Genomic DNA, 20,555 nt, shown 5'->3' with positions numbered 1-20,555 from the left:
GGAAATAGTTCGGAGTGTGAAACTGGTGTTGCTGAGGTCGCCATTACGGACCCTCGCGGCACGCCAGCTTGAGCGAGGTTGCTGCAGCCGAAAAGGAGCCAAAATGGAGCAGATGCACGTCGGGATATGCCGACCGTAGAGAGCGTCACGTGAGTTTTGTTTACATCCGCCTGAAGTTCCCCCTGCACGTGTAGGGCTAGGTGAGTGTTGTCTCCCCACACAGGGTTATATGTGTGTTTCCAAGAAGCTAGCCGGGGTTATGTTTCCTTGAACGTTTTCACTGTGAATTGGAAAAATATGTCGGCGCTTCCAAACAAGCGTAAGGCAGCTAAAATCATCACAAAAGCGACCCCAGTTTGAAACCAGACCAGACTTCATCCTGGTTATCTAGGTATAACTAAGAAAAGCTAAATGCTAACAAGTGGTTCAGCAGTCAGTGTAAAAGCCACCTGCTGCTTGTTTTATACGAAAAACAATGGCCTCCTGCGCGGAAGTTAAATCTAAAGTGCAGCTTTCATTTTAAATTCGTAAGACAGGTTTTCCCTAAACTGCATTCAAAATGCAAAAGTTCAAGAATGACTGAAAACTGCTAATTGTTGGACAGGGATGACGGTCAAAATAAACACAAAATGGCTACGGCAGTCATAGTGACCAAACTTTAACAGGACCTGTAACTTTATTAAAAAATAAATAAGTGATGTATACCAATGATAATAGAGGTAACACGTTTAAAGATTGAGAATGGATAAAACATAGAGACAACCTGCTGGTAATGAATATAGGAAAATACTACAAAATGTTGACTGTCTGTGCTAACGATCCCCCATCACCATACTCCCACTACTGTGCGTGACAGTCCATGTTAAGTTTTTGGGTCATGTCACTTATTTATTTGCTTTAATTCCAAAAATGGGTTGCATGCAAAGGGAAGTACCATACATCAATTTGCACCCACCAAGCTGTTTTGCATTTTTAAAAAACGTATTTTACTTTTGATCAGAAACAAAATAAGTATAATTAAGTATAGTGCAAAGTTTTTAACATCATACACTCTTTGGGAGGGTGGATTAGTATTTGCCTTTTGTGCTCATAGATCATGGCTATGTTGTAGGTAGAGATTCGAAATGTAAAGAAGAAATAAGGGCAATGACCAATCTGAGAACTGTGTTTAAGCTAAAAAAACCTTGTTCTTCAGCTGATTGAAAGTATAAACCCCAGCCCTATAAGTCCATATCTGGCAGTTAAAATTTCTTAGATTTGTGTTGGGACAAAAAAAACAACAACAGAACTACCTGTGCTGAGGCAGAGGACCTGATAGGCTGTAAACTGAACACACTCAGACTGACTCTCAACCCAAATAAGGCCCTTAGCGATGTTGACTGCAGGCCTGCTGGGAGACGCTCGGGTTGAAATGCAGTTTCTATCATTTGACATCTCTGTTTTTTCTGTTGCTTCTTGTAGGATTCCGAAGCTCAATTTATAAACTGGGATGCACCGATATGAATAAGCTGTCCAATGTCTATAGCCAGTATTAATATTATTGTTATGACTGCTAATCAGTTTTTACCAACATGATATATTTATGTACGTTTCTGTACACTTTTGAGACGCGAAAACATGGCCACACCTCTGACATCGCTGCTCTGCTTTAAACATCCCATAATCCCATGCTCCATCACTATGACTGTCACATGGCCAAAAAAAAAAAAAAAAAAGCAACGATACATGGCTATTCCCACCCTCTACCCCTCCAGAAACAGAAACAGCAGTGAGATGGAGGTAAACATTAATATCAGCCCAGATTTACTTATGGGACCGATGCCGATGCCGATATATAGTTTATCCCTACTGGATACGATCCAGCGCCGTGAAATGTTAATGCTTAGATATTTTCCCTGGTGTTAAGATTTTGATCTATAGTGACATTTTACATTAGATTTTATGATTTCTATGACTACTTATCTTCATAATATATAAAGATACTTTACTGCATGGAGCAATAAATGACATTTAACTCTAGATATCAAATATATCCTAATAAGTAGATTTGTCATAAGTTCCTTTATTTGCCATTTGCTGTATACCTAAAAAAAAGAAGACCTCTCTCCCCTCTGCATGGCGGGTATTCTGGCACAGGTGTTAAACGCTGACTCGGCTAATACCATATCTTATTCCCATGTTGCAACCTGTTAACAGCGTGCGCCCCTGGCGATGGCTGCCACGGCCTCCATTAGACCCTTCAGCCCAGAGGAGGCCCGAGAGATTCTGGATCATTTGCAGCATCCTGCAGTTTTCCTGAACATGGCCCGTGGTTGGCCTGTTATGCGCTGGACCGCAGAGCATCTGTCAGGCTGCCTCGGAGGCCGGCTCATCCGCTTCAGACTTGGTAGAAAAGAGGCAACAAACGGTAAGAACGGATGATGAATCCCTTAGAGGCACGGTCCTCGCTCCTGGGTAATAAATCATCCGGAGTCAATGTTTGGCATGAAACCAGACCTTCAGACCTTAAACTGCAGCGGGCCCATTCTGGCTCTTAACCAGGTTAAAGTTGTTCACGTCTAAGACCGAGAAAGTAAGAAAACCGTTGGTTATTATTGAAAAACACCAGATACAGTTCTGGGTTTATGGAAGTGTGCTATAGTTGTATTTTTTATTTTTTTTTTTTTGCATCTATATTATCATATTATTGTTGTTTTATGTGAACTAGAAATGTATTTTCCACATTTGCCACACTAAATGTTTCCAAAAAAGGAGTTGGGAATAGGATTTTACCAGTTTTTATTTTTTATTTTTTACAAACAATCTCCTATTATTGTGACTAAGCAATGCAAGAAGTATTTATTTCACTTTTAAACTTTAAAATCCTTCTATTTTTATGCTGGATGTTGTGTTTGATCAACTGATTTGTAATCCCATATAGTGAGTTTTGCTTTTTTCCGCTTTAGCTAAAGCATTTATTCCGTGCCACATGCAAACAAACAGTATGGATTGATTTTTGAAATACTTTAAATTCTATAAAGTGTTTTATTTTTTTTCTTCATCCCGATTAAATTTGATACAGGTAACTGTCCCCTGAGTACCAGAAAGACATAGGTATCAAACTAATTGATAAGAAAAGAAAGAGAAGAGCAATGAAAACACGCATCATCAAATGGAAAACTGAAACTGTCATTTAAAGAAAGAAACAGAATGGAAACTCTGCAGGGACCACAGGGCCAGAACAGTGAAGCCGGAGAAAAGAATACACCATGTAGGCATGGAATCTGAATAAAATACACGAAAACATACATTTATCGTTGTTTCAGCTTGTTTTATTTAATCTATTTTTGAAACAGGAGAAAGGTGTGGGTGAAAAGAAATTGTCACCTTCCTGAAATAATGGCTTAAGTAATTTTGGACAGGTTTTTCAGATAAAACACAGAATAATACAACGATGAGTTAAGCTGATTGAGCCCAAAATATATTTTTTGTCAAAGAAAATGATTTAGGCCATTATTTTAGGAAGGTTACTAAATGCAAAGTGTCAGGATCCTCTAGTATGTAATTTTTTATGTATTTTTATTGGATCTTAATATTGTTTTCAATCCAGTTGTTGCACTAAATAGTTTTTTCACTGATTACTGGCCCGTGTTTTTGCTGTTTCTTTCCCACGCTCTGCAGCGCCTCTGTTTGAGACTCAGTGTTCTTACATCGAGGCCACAGTGGCTCAGTTTCTGCGCTGGAGTCGGCGTCAGACCGATGTGGGGCCTTTCGCTCAATACCCACACACCGAGTACTGGGCTTACGCCGACTACAAGTACATCACCGTGCTGTTTGACGACAAACCTTCCATGTTTGAGGTAACCGGCCTGCCCCTTTGTTTCTCTGGGGTGTACATATGAGGCGACACAGGGCCCCTTTCTTTTAGCCGCATGTCATTAGGCTGGACAAGGACCCACGTTTATTCACCCGGCGCACAGAGTGAGGAGGATGGCCAGATAAGTCAAACTAATCTGTTAGAAAATGGCAGCTAAGACCATCTAGAGCAGGGGTCTGCAACCTGTGGCTCTTTGGGCGTTCCACAGTGGCTCTTAATAACTTTGGCTAAAAATTATATTTTTATTATGCTATTTAAATGTAATAATGATAATAAATGCAGGTGTTAGCTTTTTTTTTTTCTTAGAGTAATTGCTTTAATTTTCACAACAGAATGATGCTAAAAGTGCCAGTAATATTTCATTTTAAATCAATATTTTTTCATTATGTTGGAAACAATGATTTTTTTATTTTACATCATTATCCACAAATATCAACATCCTGTCCATCCTCATTTTTTTTAAACCTCAAAATAGACATAAAAGGGCATTTCTTTAACAATGAAAACATATTTCCTACATTAGATCTTTATCACAAATTATAACTTGTCTTTTTTCAAAAGGCCTGGCAACATTTGCGGTCTTCATAACAACCATTAGAGGCTAGCTACATGCCGGTTTAGGAGTGACTCCAGGAAAATATCTTTTCTGTCCTACCATCACAAATGTTAGCGTGTGAGGCTTGATAAACCCTACGAGGACTTTAAATTTCTTTTAGATGAAGCTAAGATTGGGCCGGCGTAAAACGGAAGAAAAATGTGGAAAAGTACCTCATGCCCACTGCAAAGTATGGCAGAGGACCTGTGATGCTGTGGGCCTGTTTCTTCTCCAACGGCCATGTGATGGTGCCTGGTATTGTGAACTCTTTGAAATTCCTGGCTATTATATTGAACAATCTGATGGATAAGAAAAAAAAATCCACACAAAGTCAACCTTCTTCCATGGCCATCGCAGACCGAAATCCTAAAAAATAGTGAGGTGAAATAGAGCACCAGTAGAGGCGTCACAGCTCTGGATGATCCAGAGAGAATGTGCAAAAAGGATCTCTGTATTCTCCAACCTTGTGAAATGTTATAAAAGAAGACCAAGGGATGTTCTCTGAGCAAAAAGGAGTTGAACAAGATATTGACAGCAGGAATGGCAATAATTGAGCCACCAGTCAGTGGCTCTAAAGGTCTAACTCTTACAATTAGACTCTTTTTTTCCCCCCATGGAAATGTACTCCATAAACTTTCTTAAGTTAAAGTGTGTATTTTCCCACATTTTCCAGTGTATTGTTGTGTTACAGCAATAAAAGTTCAAAGCCTTTTATACATCTTTACCAAGGGTGCCAACACATGTGCCCACATCTGCATGCCTCGCCTAATTTACACACACCCCAGATACCTACTTAATTTCATTTAACAATGAATAAAAATTTGCTGCTAACTCCAGCCTTCCAAACTCTTTGTAAGAGATTTAGATGATCAATGGCTCAAATATTAAAATATTTAGTTAAAGCCAAAATGGCAGTTCTCTGCTTTCATTTAATGTTCACCTTTTGTTCGACGTTTTCCTTTTAAATGTTACGTTTCGTGTCTTCCCCCCCCTCCAGCAATCTTAAATTAACTGCTTCTCTCATCCTCTGCTCGGGAATGACATAAAAACGTCATCCTTCTTAAGCAACGGCCAGAAATGTATTTCATTTTTTTAATCTCGGCAATAAATTGCTATCGGACATCCACCTGCAATTATTACCCACTGACATTTACGACTATGAGACGGGTACGCAGAAGCTTAACAGGATAATGGCGCCGGGAGGAAGGCATCCTGAAGGCTAAATAAAGAGAAATTGACCGGTCTGTCACTCGCAGTGGTTTGCATGTAGAATAATGACTTCATTATTCAGGGTCCTTGTTGGATTTATTATTTTTTGCTTTGACTGACAAGCCAGTTTTCCTAGAAATAAACAACAATCTTAAGTTTTGGATTCTCTACTCAGATAACCTTATTTTTCACTTTATGTGTGCTGTATCGCTAAAGCTGATCAGATGAGGGTTTTATACACTGTATTGCCATAAGTATTCGCTCCCCTTCCCCTTTTGGTCTGTACAGACAGACAGCCGCTGATGCCTCGTTCTGAAACGCGCCTGTAGTCAGAGCAAAGAGAGCTGTTCCCTCGTTGCAAACGCACCCCGCCCTGATTTAAAAGCTGGATAATGTATGTTTTAAATATAGTTTTTAGTTCTTCTCTGAACCTGTTGCACTAAAACAATTCCCTGCATTTTATTCACACACCTCTTCAATTGGTTAAAAAAATGGCTTGCATTGTGTATTCAGGCAATGTATTAAAATTCATAAATAATTTGATGAGGTTCATTTGTAGATCCAAGTAAATTTATATACTGAGAAATACATTTGTTAAAATGAAAACAATTTATAGTTTATTAATTAACATTTATTACTTTATAAACACACAAAAAGTACCGAAAATGGGTAACGTTAAGTACCGGTATTGATTCCCAGGTACCGGGTATCGGTTCAAATGTGAACGGTACTCATCCCTACCTTTAGGATGAATTAGCGCAAAGCCTAATTGGACGGAGACAGGCCTTCCCGTCCAACATCAGTGTCTGACCTCACAAATGTGTCTCTGAAAGGATGGTCAAAAATCCCCATAAACACTCCAGAACCTTGTGGACCTCCTTCTCACAGGAGTTGAAGCTGTTATAGCTTCAAAGGGTGGATCAGCGTCATCTTGAGCCCTATGGATTAAGAATGGGATGTCATTTAAATTTATGAGTCAAGACAGGCGAGCAAATACTGAGTAGAGAGATAGCCGTGTTGTCACTGGCTTGTTTCTGTGTATTGAAATCCTTGTGGACCAACTTAATCCTAACTGGCCATTTAAAATCAACAATTCTTAATTAAACCCTAGATTGAGTTATTTATTTTTGTAATAAATGACTGCTGTGTGTGTGAATTTATTCTAGGACGTAAAGTGGTCTGAGTTTGGCTTTGAGGGACGTAACGGGGAGGAGAGCACTCTCTGGATCAGCACAGAGGGGGCCAACACGCCGTGCCATCTGGACACCTACGGCTGTAACCTGGTGCTGCAGGTTCAAGGACGGTAAGCGCGCGGGGGGGGGGGTCAGCTGAACCCGTCACAAAGAGAAAGAGACTTCACAAGCTGAGCTCTTCACCTCTATCCCAAACTTTCCCTGATTTTGATTAGGAGACAGAGGGGCATAACAATAAGTGCTAATTGATAATGAAACATCGAAAGTTAGGGATGTTACTAAATCCCTTAACAAAACAAATTTTGATTACGGATTTAATTTTTTGCTTAAGAATCTGCTAATCAAAGAAGAAAGATGTACAAACCCTGTTTTAAAATCTTGCTACGGTGAATAGGAGCCACACGCCGTAGACGCACCACATCAGATTCACGGTGGACCAAACCTCCAGCAATCTAAGGAAACAGCTCCACTGCTCACTTTACGTGCTGCTCCCTACTAAGAGGATGGATCCCACTGTGCCTTCTTTTCTTCTGACCTTCCTTGTATCCGTCTTTTTGTCCTACCTTCTGTCCTTCCTTCCCCTTTTCCTTATTTCTTCCCTCAATATCCCTCCTTACAGACATCCATCCTTGTTCTGTCCTTCTTGTTCCCTCTCTCCCGTGTCTCTTTCCCTCATCCCTTCTGTCCGTCTTTGTCTTCTTAATTTTTTTCTTTTTTCTTTCTCGTTCTCTTGTTTCCTTTCTTAAATTATTATCAGAGTCACAGCTTCTTCATCTGTCCCTCCATTTTTCCCTTATTCTTGCTCATCTCTCTTTTTTTCTTCATTCTTCCATGTGTTCACTCTTCCTTCTGGTCATTCTGGGGTATATGCTGGCTCCATACGTGAAGCCTGTCCTCTATAGAAATATTTATTTTCTGGGAGATTTGAGGGTTTTATGTTTTGCTATTCGGGTTAAACAATTGTCAAGAAAAGCTGGCCCCTTTATGAAGGCTGTAGTTCTGGGGATTTTTGCTGAAGAGGAGCGTTTTAAACAGAATGTGGCGAGAGGTGGAGCAGCCAGGGTTGCAGCGATGCTGTTTTCCGTCACCTTGCTTAGTGGTGATTAAGGTTCATCCTGCTACGATTAAAGGATCCCCTGCATTGAAAATAAGGCTTTTAACGTTTCTAGCAATTATTAAAGGAGCAAGCTCAGAAAGTAGTTTTTCAAGGTGGAACCGGATTGGTGTGTTTTAAACTAGGGTTTTCAAAAGAATTGATACTCTGAAAAATATCAATACTCAAACGCTGTATCCGGATACAATGCTAATTTGGCATGGTATTGATACTAAATATTTTAGCATATGTGGCAAACGAAGAAGGGGAACCCAAAGATCTTGACAAGCCTGTGAGCAATCAGTGCTTTAAAGTGGTGGCAACGAAGTCAAGCAGCACAACAAACTTGGCCAAACGTCTCAAGGACCGACACCCTGACCTTCATGATGAATTCCGACAGGTTAGCAAATTAAAGTTCCCGTTGATAATTTAATGCATTAAAGATATCACAGATGTTAGCGGGAGCGGTGGTCCGCATTAATGTGGTGTGATCAGCTGTGGCTAGCATGCTACTAGGCAGGTGTTATTTATTTAGCAATGATTTGAGCACCTATTTTAACTAGCATTTATGATTCTGTTGAGAAAGCATTTTCCATGTTGAGACTGAAAAATGTGAGTTTTTCATGTTAATAATGCCTTTAATCTTTTTTTTTTATCCCCGTGGTATCAAAAATAGTATTGAATATTTTTTTGGGTATCGATATAGAGTTTGAAAGTTTTGTATCGTGACACCCCTAGCTTAAACCAATCACTGTCAGATGAAGCCTGTGCAGATATATAAGCCCCATATACACTACCCTTGTTAAACCGATCCATGCCGAGCTCGGTCCGAGCTTGGATCAGTTAACCGTGCCGAGCTCGGTTCTGACGACCGTTTACACACCATGCTAGCACGGTTCCACGCCTCCTAGTGACGATCTGCGGTACTACTGCTCTCTAGGATTGAAGGAGGGAATCAAGCAAATAAAAATGGCGGTACCCGTAACATTCAGGAAGTTATGTTTGGTTATAATTGCTTTTTGCGGAGACTCAGGCGAAGAAAGCAACCTTTGGTGAATTTACTTGACGGAGTCGGCTTTTGGGAAGTGGATAAGACAAACAAACGTCTAATCAGGGCTTGCAGATGCAGGAAACAATGACAGAAGTTGAGGTTCATCACACTGCTAAGCAGAATCATCACTGGAAACCGTGTGGCACGGTAGGGAAGCTAGCATTTTTATGAATGTCTGAAATTTCTGACTGTAAGGAGATGACGCGATCTGCTCCTGCGTTCTTTGTTATCAGAGAACCGAGCCAGGGAAAAACCGGGCCCCGCCCTCTGATCGAACTGGTCTAGATTTAGCGCAGTTCTGGCACGGTGCAGTTCAGTTTGCGATCCATTTACACTAGGCAGTTACCTCGGTTACTGAGCTCGGACCGGTCTCGGCACGGTTAAAAAAGGGGTAGTGTAAACGGGATAATAAAGAGGACTAGCTGCCTGGTTGGGGGAGTGGTGGCCTGGTGGTTAGAGCAGCAGCTGAGCCAGGCCCTTGGCCCCCAGAAGGGTCCCCAGGCGCTGCGCAGTAGCAGCTCGCTGCTCCCTAAGGGACGGCTTAAATGCACAGGACACATTTCATTGGGATGCATGCTGCAATGACAGTAAAGATGATTTTGTTGTGGTAATTTAACAGACCGGGCCTGTAACTGAGCAGCGGGAGGAGGATTCTGGATTCCTCATTTGTATTTCAACCCTGTTGGCGGGGAAAGTTTTCAGCCTGTTTAAGTGCCCAACTCCTCCGCAGCACAGAAGGCGGAGAGAGTGCCGCAGCTGCTGACACCCGGTGTGATCTGTCCTCTGGCCCCTGGAAAGGATTTAATTTGTCCCTCTGCTCTCCTGGAGGAGCAGGAAAGTGGAGACTGAGAGGCGAGCCACAATAACGGGGCAGAGGGAGCCAAGAAATGAGAAAGAAAAGGTCTGCCTTATCTTTTCTCCGGTGTTCTCCCAGAGAGCAACAGTTGTGTCTCGCAGCTTGTACGTAATTGGCTCTCGGGTTCTTTTATTTGGTATTGATCTCTGAAGGAATGAAACGCTGCTCCAGCAGTCCTTTGACTCCGCTGATCTATGAAAATGCAACAGTGTTGATGGATACCATGACATTTGGCCTCCTGCTGGATCAGATCAACAGGAACAAAAAAAACAAAACTGCGACAAAGTCAAATAGTTTTTAACCAAACTATAGTGGGGAAGGTAATTGAAGTTTTAGGCTGGAAATGATTGTTTGGCACTGACGTGTTTGCGACTGCCTTTGCCCTCTTTCAGCTTCCCTGAGAGTAAGAACAGGTTTGGAATTTGGATTAGGTGTTGATTAATAGAAACTGTGCTTTTTCCTTTTGCTGCCACCTGACCGTCGTGAAAACGCTCACTCTTTCTGGCATTAGCTCCTTATAACAGGCGCTCCTGATGTCTCTTCTCTACAGGAAACGCTGGCATCTGTTCCCTCCCGAGGACACGGCAAAGCTCTACCCGACCAGGATCCCCTATGAGGAGTCCAGCGTCTTCAGCCAGGTGGACGTTCTCCATCCGGACCGGAGTAAATTCCCCGGCTTTCAGGGAGCCAGGGCCCACGTCGTGACTCTGGAGCCCGGGCAGGTCAGAACGTGGCGCGGTTAACAATACAATCGTAACTTGGATGCATCTCTAAGAAGAGGGAGCTTGTTGATCCAGGATGCATAAATTAAATTTATCTTTAAGGTTTAAGGTCGTTTCATGGCCAAATGGAAGCTTTCTCCCTTTCCTTTTCCTATTATTGACTGTGTTTCTGCATTGATGACCATGTCCTTTGAAAATCAGGCTTTTAAAAAGCCTCAACAGCCCAAATACAGGGTTCGTCTGCAGGCCTCACAACCATGGGAGTGTTTAGCGGGTTCCAGGTCCGGACCAGAATGGAAAAGTCAGGTTGGAGTTTGGAACAGCATGTTTGTTTCTGGACTTTATTGCATTTGCTAAAAAAGGCGAGATCTGTATCCTAATATAGGTTACCCAAATAGGCAGAGTACTTGTCGTACAGCATATTGTAAAAGTATTCACACGTCCTCGACCTTTTGCCCTCTTTCATGCCAAAGCCACATAAAAAACACAAATTTGTCGGTTTATGTGATGGTCCAACACAAAGCAGTGCATCTTTGTGAATGTGGAGGGAAGAGATGCCCGCTTTATTTAAAGTGTTTAGTGCATATTTATTTCAGAATCTTCACAGGAACGTCTGTGAACACCAGCATTCAGGTTTGAATTGGATTTAGTTCTGGACTTTGACTGGGCCGCTGTGACACACAAATTGATGTTTTAACCCCTTCCATTGTAGCTCTGGCTGTATGTTTATGGTTATTTTCCTTTTACAGCATCTAACAGGTTTTTGTCCAGTTCTGTCCTGTATTTTGCTTCATCTTCCCATCAAGTCTGACCAGCTTCCCTGTCCCTTTTGAAAACAGCCCCCGTATCATGATGCTGCCACCACAATGCTTGACTATTAGGATGGCTGATCAGGGTTATGTGCTGGGTTGGTTTTTACCAACACATACCGTTTTACATGTAGTAGGAATGTTACATTTTGGTCTCATCAGACCAGAGGACCTACTTCCACATGGTCACTGTATCCCACTGCCTTTCTCTGGTCCACAGCCCTCTGCCTGACCTGTCTGCTGTGTTCCTTTGTCCCCATGATGCTTTTTGTTGACTAATCGTCTCTAATAAGCCTGTGAGGTAGAAAAGATGCAAAATGCAATAATACTGGTAAATGTTAGATAGATAAAAAAGGTTTAAAAATGAGAGAAAATCACAGTCATTTTTACCTTAACAACAGGCTTTTCTGATTCTGGTCAGCATCTCCTGTTTTAGTTTGGAGACAACTTTAGTGGCTTAATGACTTCACCATCTTACTGCCTCTTTACCTTGTAAACCTTTTTTTTATGCTGCTTTAAACAAGTCCCACCCAATATATTACAGGCATGGAGAGGGTGAATGCACAGTACCTGAATAATCAGCTAACAGTACTGCAGTCCGGGGAGTTCTTAGTGATATTAGCGATATGTATGTTACAGGGATCTGTTCGCCATATATTTGCTGTATTTCCACTGAGATTGAATGACTGGTCTGTGCTTGGCCTAGCACGCAAAATCCCAGTAAAACACACGGGAGTGTGTGACAGGTTGGGTAATGGTTCCAGGGGCTAATAATAGTTATGCAAGGCACTGTGCATTTAAGAAATATATTTAAAAAAATTTGCATTATTATATAAATAAAGAACTGTTTTGTTGTTTTTTTCTTATCTGTGTCTGTACTTTTGGACTTTAGTTCTTGAAACTGGAAGATAAATAGTTTTTAAGGAGTTCTGCTGATAACAAAAATCTGTTGCTGCGTCAGTTCTCAGACGTCGTGCTCCCGTTAGTCTGCTTTGTTTCACAGAACTAATCTGTAGCTCCAGATGTAATTTTACAGGGATTGCCAAATATTTTTAACAGCCCCCCCCCCCCCCCCCCCCCCCCCAAATAAAACAACCAAGAATATCTCGGGAGTCTAAAACAGTTGATGTCACTTCAATGGTTGAAACTGAGAAGCAATTAGCCAAAAATTGCCTGCCAATTTTATCTCAAATCGTCTTAACTGTGAACTGAGCCTGGTTTTTGTTATTTATCCTCCGGATAAAATTACCCTGAAAGAAACAAGAGCTTAGAGCTTTGTTAAGGTGAGCCACCTGATCTCTTTGGTTAATTTGTCGAGGAGAAGGAACCGGGGTTAAGTCCAGGTCAGTGGGTCGGGTGACGCATCAGTCAGCCTCCCACTTTAGATAAAGATGAGCTCTAAACTGCGAAGGAGCTGTTGTAAACTCAGAGGTTGGCTTTTATTAGGAGCTTTATCATTTCCTATTTCAGTTGTAGGTCGCCATAGAGGTTTGTTTTCCTTTATTTGGCCTTGGCATTGTTGAGATTCCAGCTGTGTTTTTGGCCTCTCAGGACTTGAGACAGCATCCCAGAAAGTAGCCCTGGTTCTCTGTTCTCCCGCGGGCCTTCACCCTCCTAACAGGAGCATCGTTCCCAGCTTTTTGTAGCCTGCTGGTGGAGTTCATTCAGAGGCTGAAGTCACTGTCGACTTTACGTTTTACTTTATTTCTTCCATAGAAAATGTATTGTGTGAAAAATGACCTGAATCTGTTTCATCAGAATGAGATGTTATCACGGTCCGTCTTTACTTAAAGCCCCGGATGAGTCTGTGCAGCATTCCCGACCTTTGCACCTTTAACGATCGATTTCATTGTTCTCCTCGAGTCTTTTTGCAGCGGCTCACATAACAAGTAACCTTTGATTCCTCCAGACAGCTTCTGGGCTGAGATTTGTTTCCGTCCACGCTCGGAAATAACTTGTTGACACAGAAGGAATAGCTTTTGGTATGTGGAGCAGCCGCCCTGCACGGTGGCTCCACCTGAACAATCCGAACGGGGGTGTGGGGGATAGATCGCTCCTCCGGACCCGTCAGACCACGGGCCGCCGATGAATCACGACTGAGACGGAGGAGCGGAATCAATAAGCCATCTGCTTTTTAATAGAGTCGCCTTATGAATGGATGGAGGACTAACCACAGGGGCGACAGCTTATGCTGCCATCTAGTGGACTTTCCGTGTAGTTGTACCGTCTCGCAGCTTTTTATCTTTGAAAAACAGAAGTTTAGAAACTAATTGCTACCGTAGACCTCCCGATGAATCACACGTTCTGAAAGGACTTTTTTCTCCCCCTTATCTTCTGTGCCCAGGTGCTGTATGTCCCCAGGCACTGGTGGCACTATGTGGAGTCAATAGATGCCATCACCGTCAGCGTCAACTCCTGGATCGAGCTGGTAACCACGCCCCGCCACATCTCGCCCCCGTCCTCTGCTCTCTACCTAAAAACAATGCTGAGAAAATGCTCTCTGCATCCCAGGCACACTGTGGTTTATAAACACGGTTCCTGTGCAGTCCTAAAAAGTTTGGCAAAGTGAGGAATTTGATTTCACTATTTTCCTGCTCTGTGTAAGTGTGGAGAAATAAGTTAATGGCAATGAAAAATATTTATGTTTTTAGACTTTTTTCCATTGAATAAATATCTGAAATTGCCAACAAGACGTTAAAATTTTAGGCGTAACTATCATAGAATCTGTGAGTGCCGGGGTTCCTATGCAGTCTGGAAAGTTCAGGAATTTCCTTTTAATCATGGCAAAAGAAAGTAAAGAGTATGAAAACATATTTGTTTTTCCCCGATTTTCCCCCTGTATTCAATGCTCTAAGAAGCCTGGTGGGCCACCTGGCTTTATTTTAAATGCCTCGATGTTTGAGAGCAACATAAAACAATCAGTAAAGTTCCGGTCTGGGAGAAAACCTCCCGGTCAAAATAAGCTAACGCTAACTGTTATTAGCTTGACGTACGCTACGGTAGCCGGTTAATGGGCCGTTCCCCTCCTTCGAGCTGCATCACACAACTAAAACCAAAGGTTAACTTTAGGGAAGTTTTATTAGTTATTTTATTTTTATTTTTTAGTTTCCTTCCTTACAGTCGTTGGTTTTTAAAGGGAATATATCACTCTTTTCAGTTCTTCCTTTTCACATTGAAGTCATTCAGTTGTGGACATGATTGCACAAATGATGGCGCCTTTAACTTAATATTTGGTTCAGCAACCTTTTTAAGGAACTCACAGCAATAACTGGAGCAGCTTGCTCACGAGGAGCGGGCCAAAATACCTGTTGACAGGCGCAGAAATGGCTTGATTGCAGTGAATTTCTCAAAAGGTTGCCCTACAAAACATTAAGCTACAGGTACCCTCATTTTTGTTCAGGCCTGTTTAATCAGTGTTTTTTTTTTTTTTTTATGATTCTACAATATAAAAGTAACGTCTGATTTTCATTGGTTAATTCTCTGTAAATGTATTATCACTTTTGTCAGTTTAAAGTTATGTCAGTGACAATTATGGGATTTTCCTTGATTAAAAGAGGGGTGCCAACAAGCTTCGTGTTTTATACAATAGAAACAGCCAGGAACTCTAGAGTCTGGAAAAGTGGGCAGTATTGGAAATAAAAACGCATAAGAACCTTGTTTACGCTTGAATAAATTCTGCTGATCCTAACAGCAATAATCGCTCCCAAATTTCATTCTCCTCTTACGTCTGATTAATGAGCAGGTCTGGCAGGAGAAGATTCCCCGTCTGCAATAATGAGTTTGTGGAGTAGATGGTGTGCTGCATGAAAAGGAGCCCTCCTGCTGCCAGGCAAACATTTATACCAAGAGAAGCATTTTCCCCATACGGATTTTGTCTTTTATTTGCCATTTTTATCCCACTTCAATGTTTCAGGTCAACCAGCATATTTTATTATCAGACAAAGATACCCCGAGTAAATGCCAGCAGCTATCAAAACTCACCTGTCCCTATGTGAAAATGTAAGTGCCCCTCTTTAGTAAGGCAATGATTAGCTGTGATTTACAAGTTTTGAACCAATTTCACTATCAGCTCCCAGGCCTGATTACTGCCTTGCCTGTTGAATCAGAAAATGGTTTAAACAGAGCCTGTCTAACAGCATAAAGTCGGCTGATTGAGTAAAAAAAAAAAAGCAACACACAAAACCCTGATCTAAAGAAATTCAGTGATGGACAAGAAGCAAAGTCATGAACATTATAATCAGTCTGCAAAAGGTTACAGAGAGGTTTGTTAAGGAGACGCCAGTGAACCACAGGGAGATCTCTCATTCACAAATGAACCTGAGTGTATGTTACGATGGTGAACCTTCCCTGGACTGGCTGGCCTATCAACATTTGTCTAATAGCGCATTGACACCTCATCCAGGAGGTCGCAAACGAACCCAGAGCTACATCTAATAAAGCTCTGCAGGGCGCATCCGTCGAGGTCATTATTCAGCGATAAACTGCCCGTTCAATCTTAAAAACCTACAGTGTGGCTTAATTAAGACAATTATGTGAAGAGGAGAGGGCCAAATCTCCTCCACGGAGATGTAAAAGACTACTTGCCAGTCATCATAATCACTTTATGGCAGTCGTTGCTGCCAAGACGCACAAACCTTTTCACACAGAGCCTACCAAGTTGGTTTAAATGGCCTTTTTTTCCCTTAACAAATGAAATAATTTTATCATCTATGATTATCTTTGCCTGATATGAAATTTGCTTGTTGATCATGTAAGGGATAATGCCCGGCGAAGTGTCCATTCGCTGAGGACGGTTGCTTCCGCGAAGTCCATTCATTTGTTATAATGGACACCTCGAAGGGCATCGTCCTGCTTATACCATGGTCACTTATGAAATAAATAAATATTAAATCAATTATTAATGCTTTTAATGTTTTTCACAAGAAGCGGCTGAGAGAACTATTTAATATGTCGTTGTGGGGCATTGCTAAAGTTTGAGCCAGCGTAATAATTTAAAACAATCAGGCTATTTGACCAGAACTTTTTTCATATGTGTCCTATTACACTTTTTAGCCAATCAGAATGGAGTATTCACCCAGACCGTGGTATAAAAACATTTAACTGCGACCATGAAGCAAAACCAGAAGCACGTTTCTAAGCATTTGTCCTTAAGAGGTCACAGACGAAATCAAACTGTGTCAAACTTTAAGACGATAATGAATTAGTTAATTAAAAGGTTTGGAGCGCCAGCATCTCTGACGTTAGGCGCTTTGTTTCTGCGCAGGAAGTGGACGACGCAGCTAGAGTCAGCGAAGCCGTCACCAAAACGGTTGTCTGCGCAATGAAAAGTGCTCAAAGTGAAGACAACACCGACACCTGGCTGAACCCCACGGAGGTAAGACAATATGTGTGAACATAAATAATATTTGCTGCACCTCTGTAAACCGTGCCACCACCGAAGACAGAGCGATGACTAAAATGTGCTGTAACATATCAGGTCTAGTTATTTAGAGATACACCAGTCAGGCTTTTGTTGGTCAGTACTGATATTGTTTTTACTGTTTTATTCCCTAAAGTTGAAAAACAGGATTATCCTCGTTTATGCACCCAGCACTTACCTGATTTTATTTAACTAAAAAAATGGGAATCAAAAAAGTACATATTGCTGTTTGAGGCAGTTATCAAACAAAAATGGTGGAAGATTTTAGTTTTGATGCATTTAACCAATCTGATTTCTCATCATTTGAAACGACTGGGAAAAAAGTAGCTATTTCTGTTAAAAAGATAAAAAGAAAATGATTACATTCACATTTCTTCTAACAGTTTGTGAGCTACTTTTACTTATCAAACATAATTTCTCATTACTGTGATTTCTATAAGACATTCTGGTCACCTTCTGAAAAATTATCCCCAGGGATCCTGTGAAGGTCCAGCAGGAAATGTCAAGATAATCCATTAAACATTAAGATTTAGGTTTAGAAAGTGTTACATGTGCGTGATAAATTACACACACATGTAATTAAAAAACGTATTTGGTGTCCAGAAGCTTTCATTAATTGATTATTTGATCTAAACTGGGAAGCTTTAGAGGATTTTTAAGGAGAAATGACCCATTTCTAGTCATGCGTTTGAAATAAGAGACGTGAATCCAAAGAGGAATCAGTTCCTCTTATTTGCTTTATGTCCAGGTCAGTCCTCTTCCGTTTTCACCATAATGACGTTGTGCTAAAAAACTCAACCTTTAAAATGATTGTGACTGCAAATAATTGCTTTGGTGGAACCAAAACTATAAAGCTCTTCTTTTATTGTTGCACAGTTTGTTTTCAGGTGGATTTAACAAACAAAATAAAGTCAGGACGCTCAACTTCCAGTTTAGCATGAACGCTTACTGCTGTTTGCTTCTGTTGCATGGCTATCTTCTACAGAGTCTGAAAAACTATAGAAGTTGATTTGAGTATTTTTTCCAGGCTTGATGTGTATAGAAAACGAAAATGAAGTATTGAAAAATCTGGCTAATTAAAGGCTTTCTCCATCCCAATGCCTAAATGTTGCATCCATCCATCCAGTGAACTTGTTTATTTATACTTTGAAACTGGGTCAAGAAGGGACTGAGAGCTCTGATCATTTCTGTGAGGAACAGCATGAAATGTCCGCGTGACAAAGAAATAAGATGCTGTCAGGGGTCAAACCGTTGGTCCCCGACGTACCGGTGATTCAAGTTTTCTTTTTCTGTGCACCAGCATCACAGCATTATGTTTGAATCATTTAACGTATTCAGTTATTGGATTATAGATTAAATTACACACAAAAACACAACAATTTTAATCCACATTTTACACAGGATGTTGGTCGCAGAATTTCATCCTTAAAACATAAAAACACACAACCTCATTTCCTTTCAGGCAGTCGGTGCAGTCTCCCTCTTTTTCACGTTTATCTGCAACCATTCACAGTTTAAAACATAACGATTTACCCCAGGTACAGTAAACGGCTGATGTTTATTTAGCATTACAAACGGACTATTTATGTAATCAAAGACGCGCCACCTCTGGAAAAACAATCTATGATCTGAAAACTTTGCTTGACTTTTTCAGACTCCTGACAGCTTTGGTTGCCCTCTAGTGGTCCTTTGTGGGACTACCAACAATAACACTCACTATTATTTTAAATCTTGTCATTTTCTGCAGACGTGTAGGCTTGGAGGACACGTACAGTTAATTTTATGAAGTATTATGAAGCTTAAATATTACTAAATTTTGTTCATGCAGATTTTGTGTTTTTCTTCTCCAGGAAGAAAAGCCCTCCCACAGCAAAAACATGCAGTATCTTAACCTGGCGGTAATGGCGTCTGCTCAAAGAAAGGGGGACAGGAAAGCAAGCCAGGACCCGAGGGACACTCAGCCAGTAAAACGGGACTCCTGTGGACAAATAAAGCAGCGGGGGGACGGGGTCAAGGTTCCTGACGCCTTCAGCGTTCCCTTTGGGCAGCATCTCCTCCCTGTGAGGTGTCAGGAAGAGGAACCAAGGAAAGCCATCTCCTCTCAGGACTGTTCCGGTAGGGCTGGGGGAAAACACACACACGGTGCTGATTTAACTCGATACAGCTCATGTGACTGTGTAACGGCGGACCACGGGACATCAGAGCAGCAGGCAGAGCCTAATCAAAGATCCGGACCCTCACTGATTACCACTAACGACCTGTTGGACTGTCTGGTCCATCCTGACATCATCAGCCGTGTTACAGAGCTGCTCCTGGAAAGGCACAGAGGAGGCCACCTTTATTCTCCACCTGCCGTAGACTGAACCCCCTCCATGTGAAACCTGGACGTCTGGCAGCAAAGCGTTCTCTGACACCTTTTATTTGTTCTCGCCTTGCGTCATCCTCCCGTTGCTGCCTTCAAACAGGAGAAAACCCAATTATGCTGAGAGTCATGCCGGCTCTGACATTTCCTCCCTGTGTCATCCAGAACCTGTTAATCTAGTTTAGTTCCTCCAGCAGAGGAAAAGCTGACCGCCTTGATCAAGTTAGTATGTTAATGCCCCAAATATTTCAGAGTTATATTCCACTGATGGAAACGTTTGTTTTTCTCTGGGATGTTTTCTTGTCATTTTGTGATAAACATTGTCTGAACTTCTGACGGTGTTGGTCTCTGGATTATTATTGAGAGCTGAATTTGGGGCCGTGGATGAGCAATCTGCTACATGTGTCAAAGGAGACAAACCTGTATTTTCCTTCATACTTTATTTGCTAAATTGAATTTGCTGGGTTTTTTTTTTATTATTACTTGTAGATCCATAGTAACTTATGTCATTGAGAAGTTCTGCTTTTCTGTCAGACCAATAAAAAAAAAAAAGGCAGGAAACACAGATGGGTTGTTGTTGTTACGGCTTACACAATCAATGGGAAGACGGGTGACCTGATAGTTGACACTAACGCTCACTGCTAACCAAGCTAGCTCATCACAGACGGCTTTATCCACCCATATAAATGGAAAGCTTAGTGGAAGAAAAAAACCTGACAGAAAAAAAAGGTGCACAAGCAAAAAGGTCACCGCAGCCTTGGAAGAATGATGAAACAGGTGAAACTAGGAGGCAATAACATTACCTGCTTTAATGGCCATGGTTTTCTCTGTCCTTGATTGTTTCAAGAGTAAGATCAGGGATTGTGGAACAAACAAAGACGACGAGCTGAAGACCAACATTAAAGCAGCCTGGGTTTACTCTGCCGGTCTGCAGGCTGATGACCTCCAGGGAACACTGCACGGATGCAGTAAGTCATCCAGAGGAACCCCAACAATGCTATATATGATGCTAATAATGTACAGTATGTATAAATAGTGTTCAGTGGGCGGACATTGTTGCATTGAAACTCATTTCATTTGGGTTGTAAACTATAAGCTTTTGAAAAACTATTTTTGGGGTTTCCATTAGCGGTATGTCACAATTAAAGAGACACGAAAAAGAGAAGTTAGCGTTTAAAAAAATAAAATAAAAATGGTAAAATATTACCATTACAGAAACTAAAATTGGGGTTTAGCCAAACAAAATTAAATATGAGATGTGTTTTCTACACTCTCTAAATTGTCTTCAGGTGTGAGTGTGTGCGTGAATGGTTGTTAGTCCTGTTTGTCTCTGTGTTGCCCTGCGATAAACGGATGACCTGTCCAGGGTGAACCCCGCCTCTCGCCCATT

The 20,555-nt window shown here is 41.4% G+C and overlaps 1 protein-coding gene across 2 annotated transcripts; it reads left to right on the top strand.

The window, feature by feature from the left end:
* Window positions 1-29: 29 nt before the first annotated feature.
* hspbap1 (hspb associated protein 1) lies at window positions 30-19,499 on the top strand. 2 transcript variants are annotated; one of them, XM_036139023.1, is made up of 8 exons: window positions 30-149; window positions 2,197-2,407; window positions 3,661-3,839; window positions 6,827-6,963; window positions 10,404-10,575; window positions 13,729-13,812; window positions 16,648-16,758; window positions 18,654-19,499. In XM_036139023.1, exons 2-8 carry the CDS (start codon window positions 2,212-2,214, stop codon window positions 19,164-19,166), a joined length of 1,392 nt encoding a protein of 463 aa, XP_035994916.1. In that variant the 5' UTR covers window positions 30-149; window positions 2,197-2,211; the 3' UTR covers window positions 19,167-19,499. The 2 variants fall into 2 exon arrangements, with proteins under 2 accessions (XP_035994916.1, XP_021175144.2); XM_021319469.2 differs by having other exon boundaries at window positions 76-200.
* The last annotated feature ends 1,056 nt before the right edge of the window (window positions 19,500-20,555 follow it).

The sequence above is a fragment of the Fundulus heteroclitus genome, chromosome 7 (assembly GCF_011125445.2).
Source record: "Fundulus heteroclitus isolate FHET01 chromosome 7, MU-UCD_Fhet_4.1, whole genome shotgun sequence".
Taxonomy (NCBI): domain Eukaryota; kingdom Metazoa; phylum Chordata; class Actinopteri; order Cyprinodontiformes; family Fundulidae; genus Fundulus; species Fundulus heteroclitus.
The sequence above is the reverse complement of the archived record's forward strand: the minus strand, read 5'-3'. Positions and strand labels throughout refer to the sequence as shown.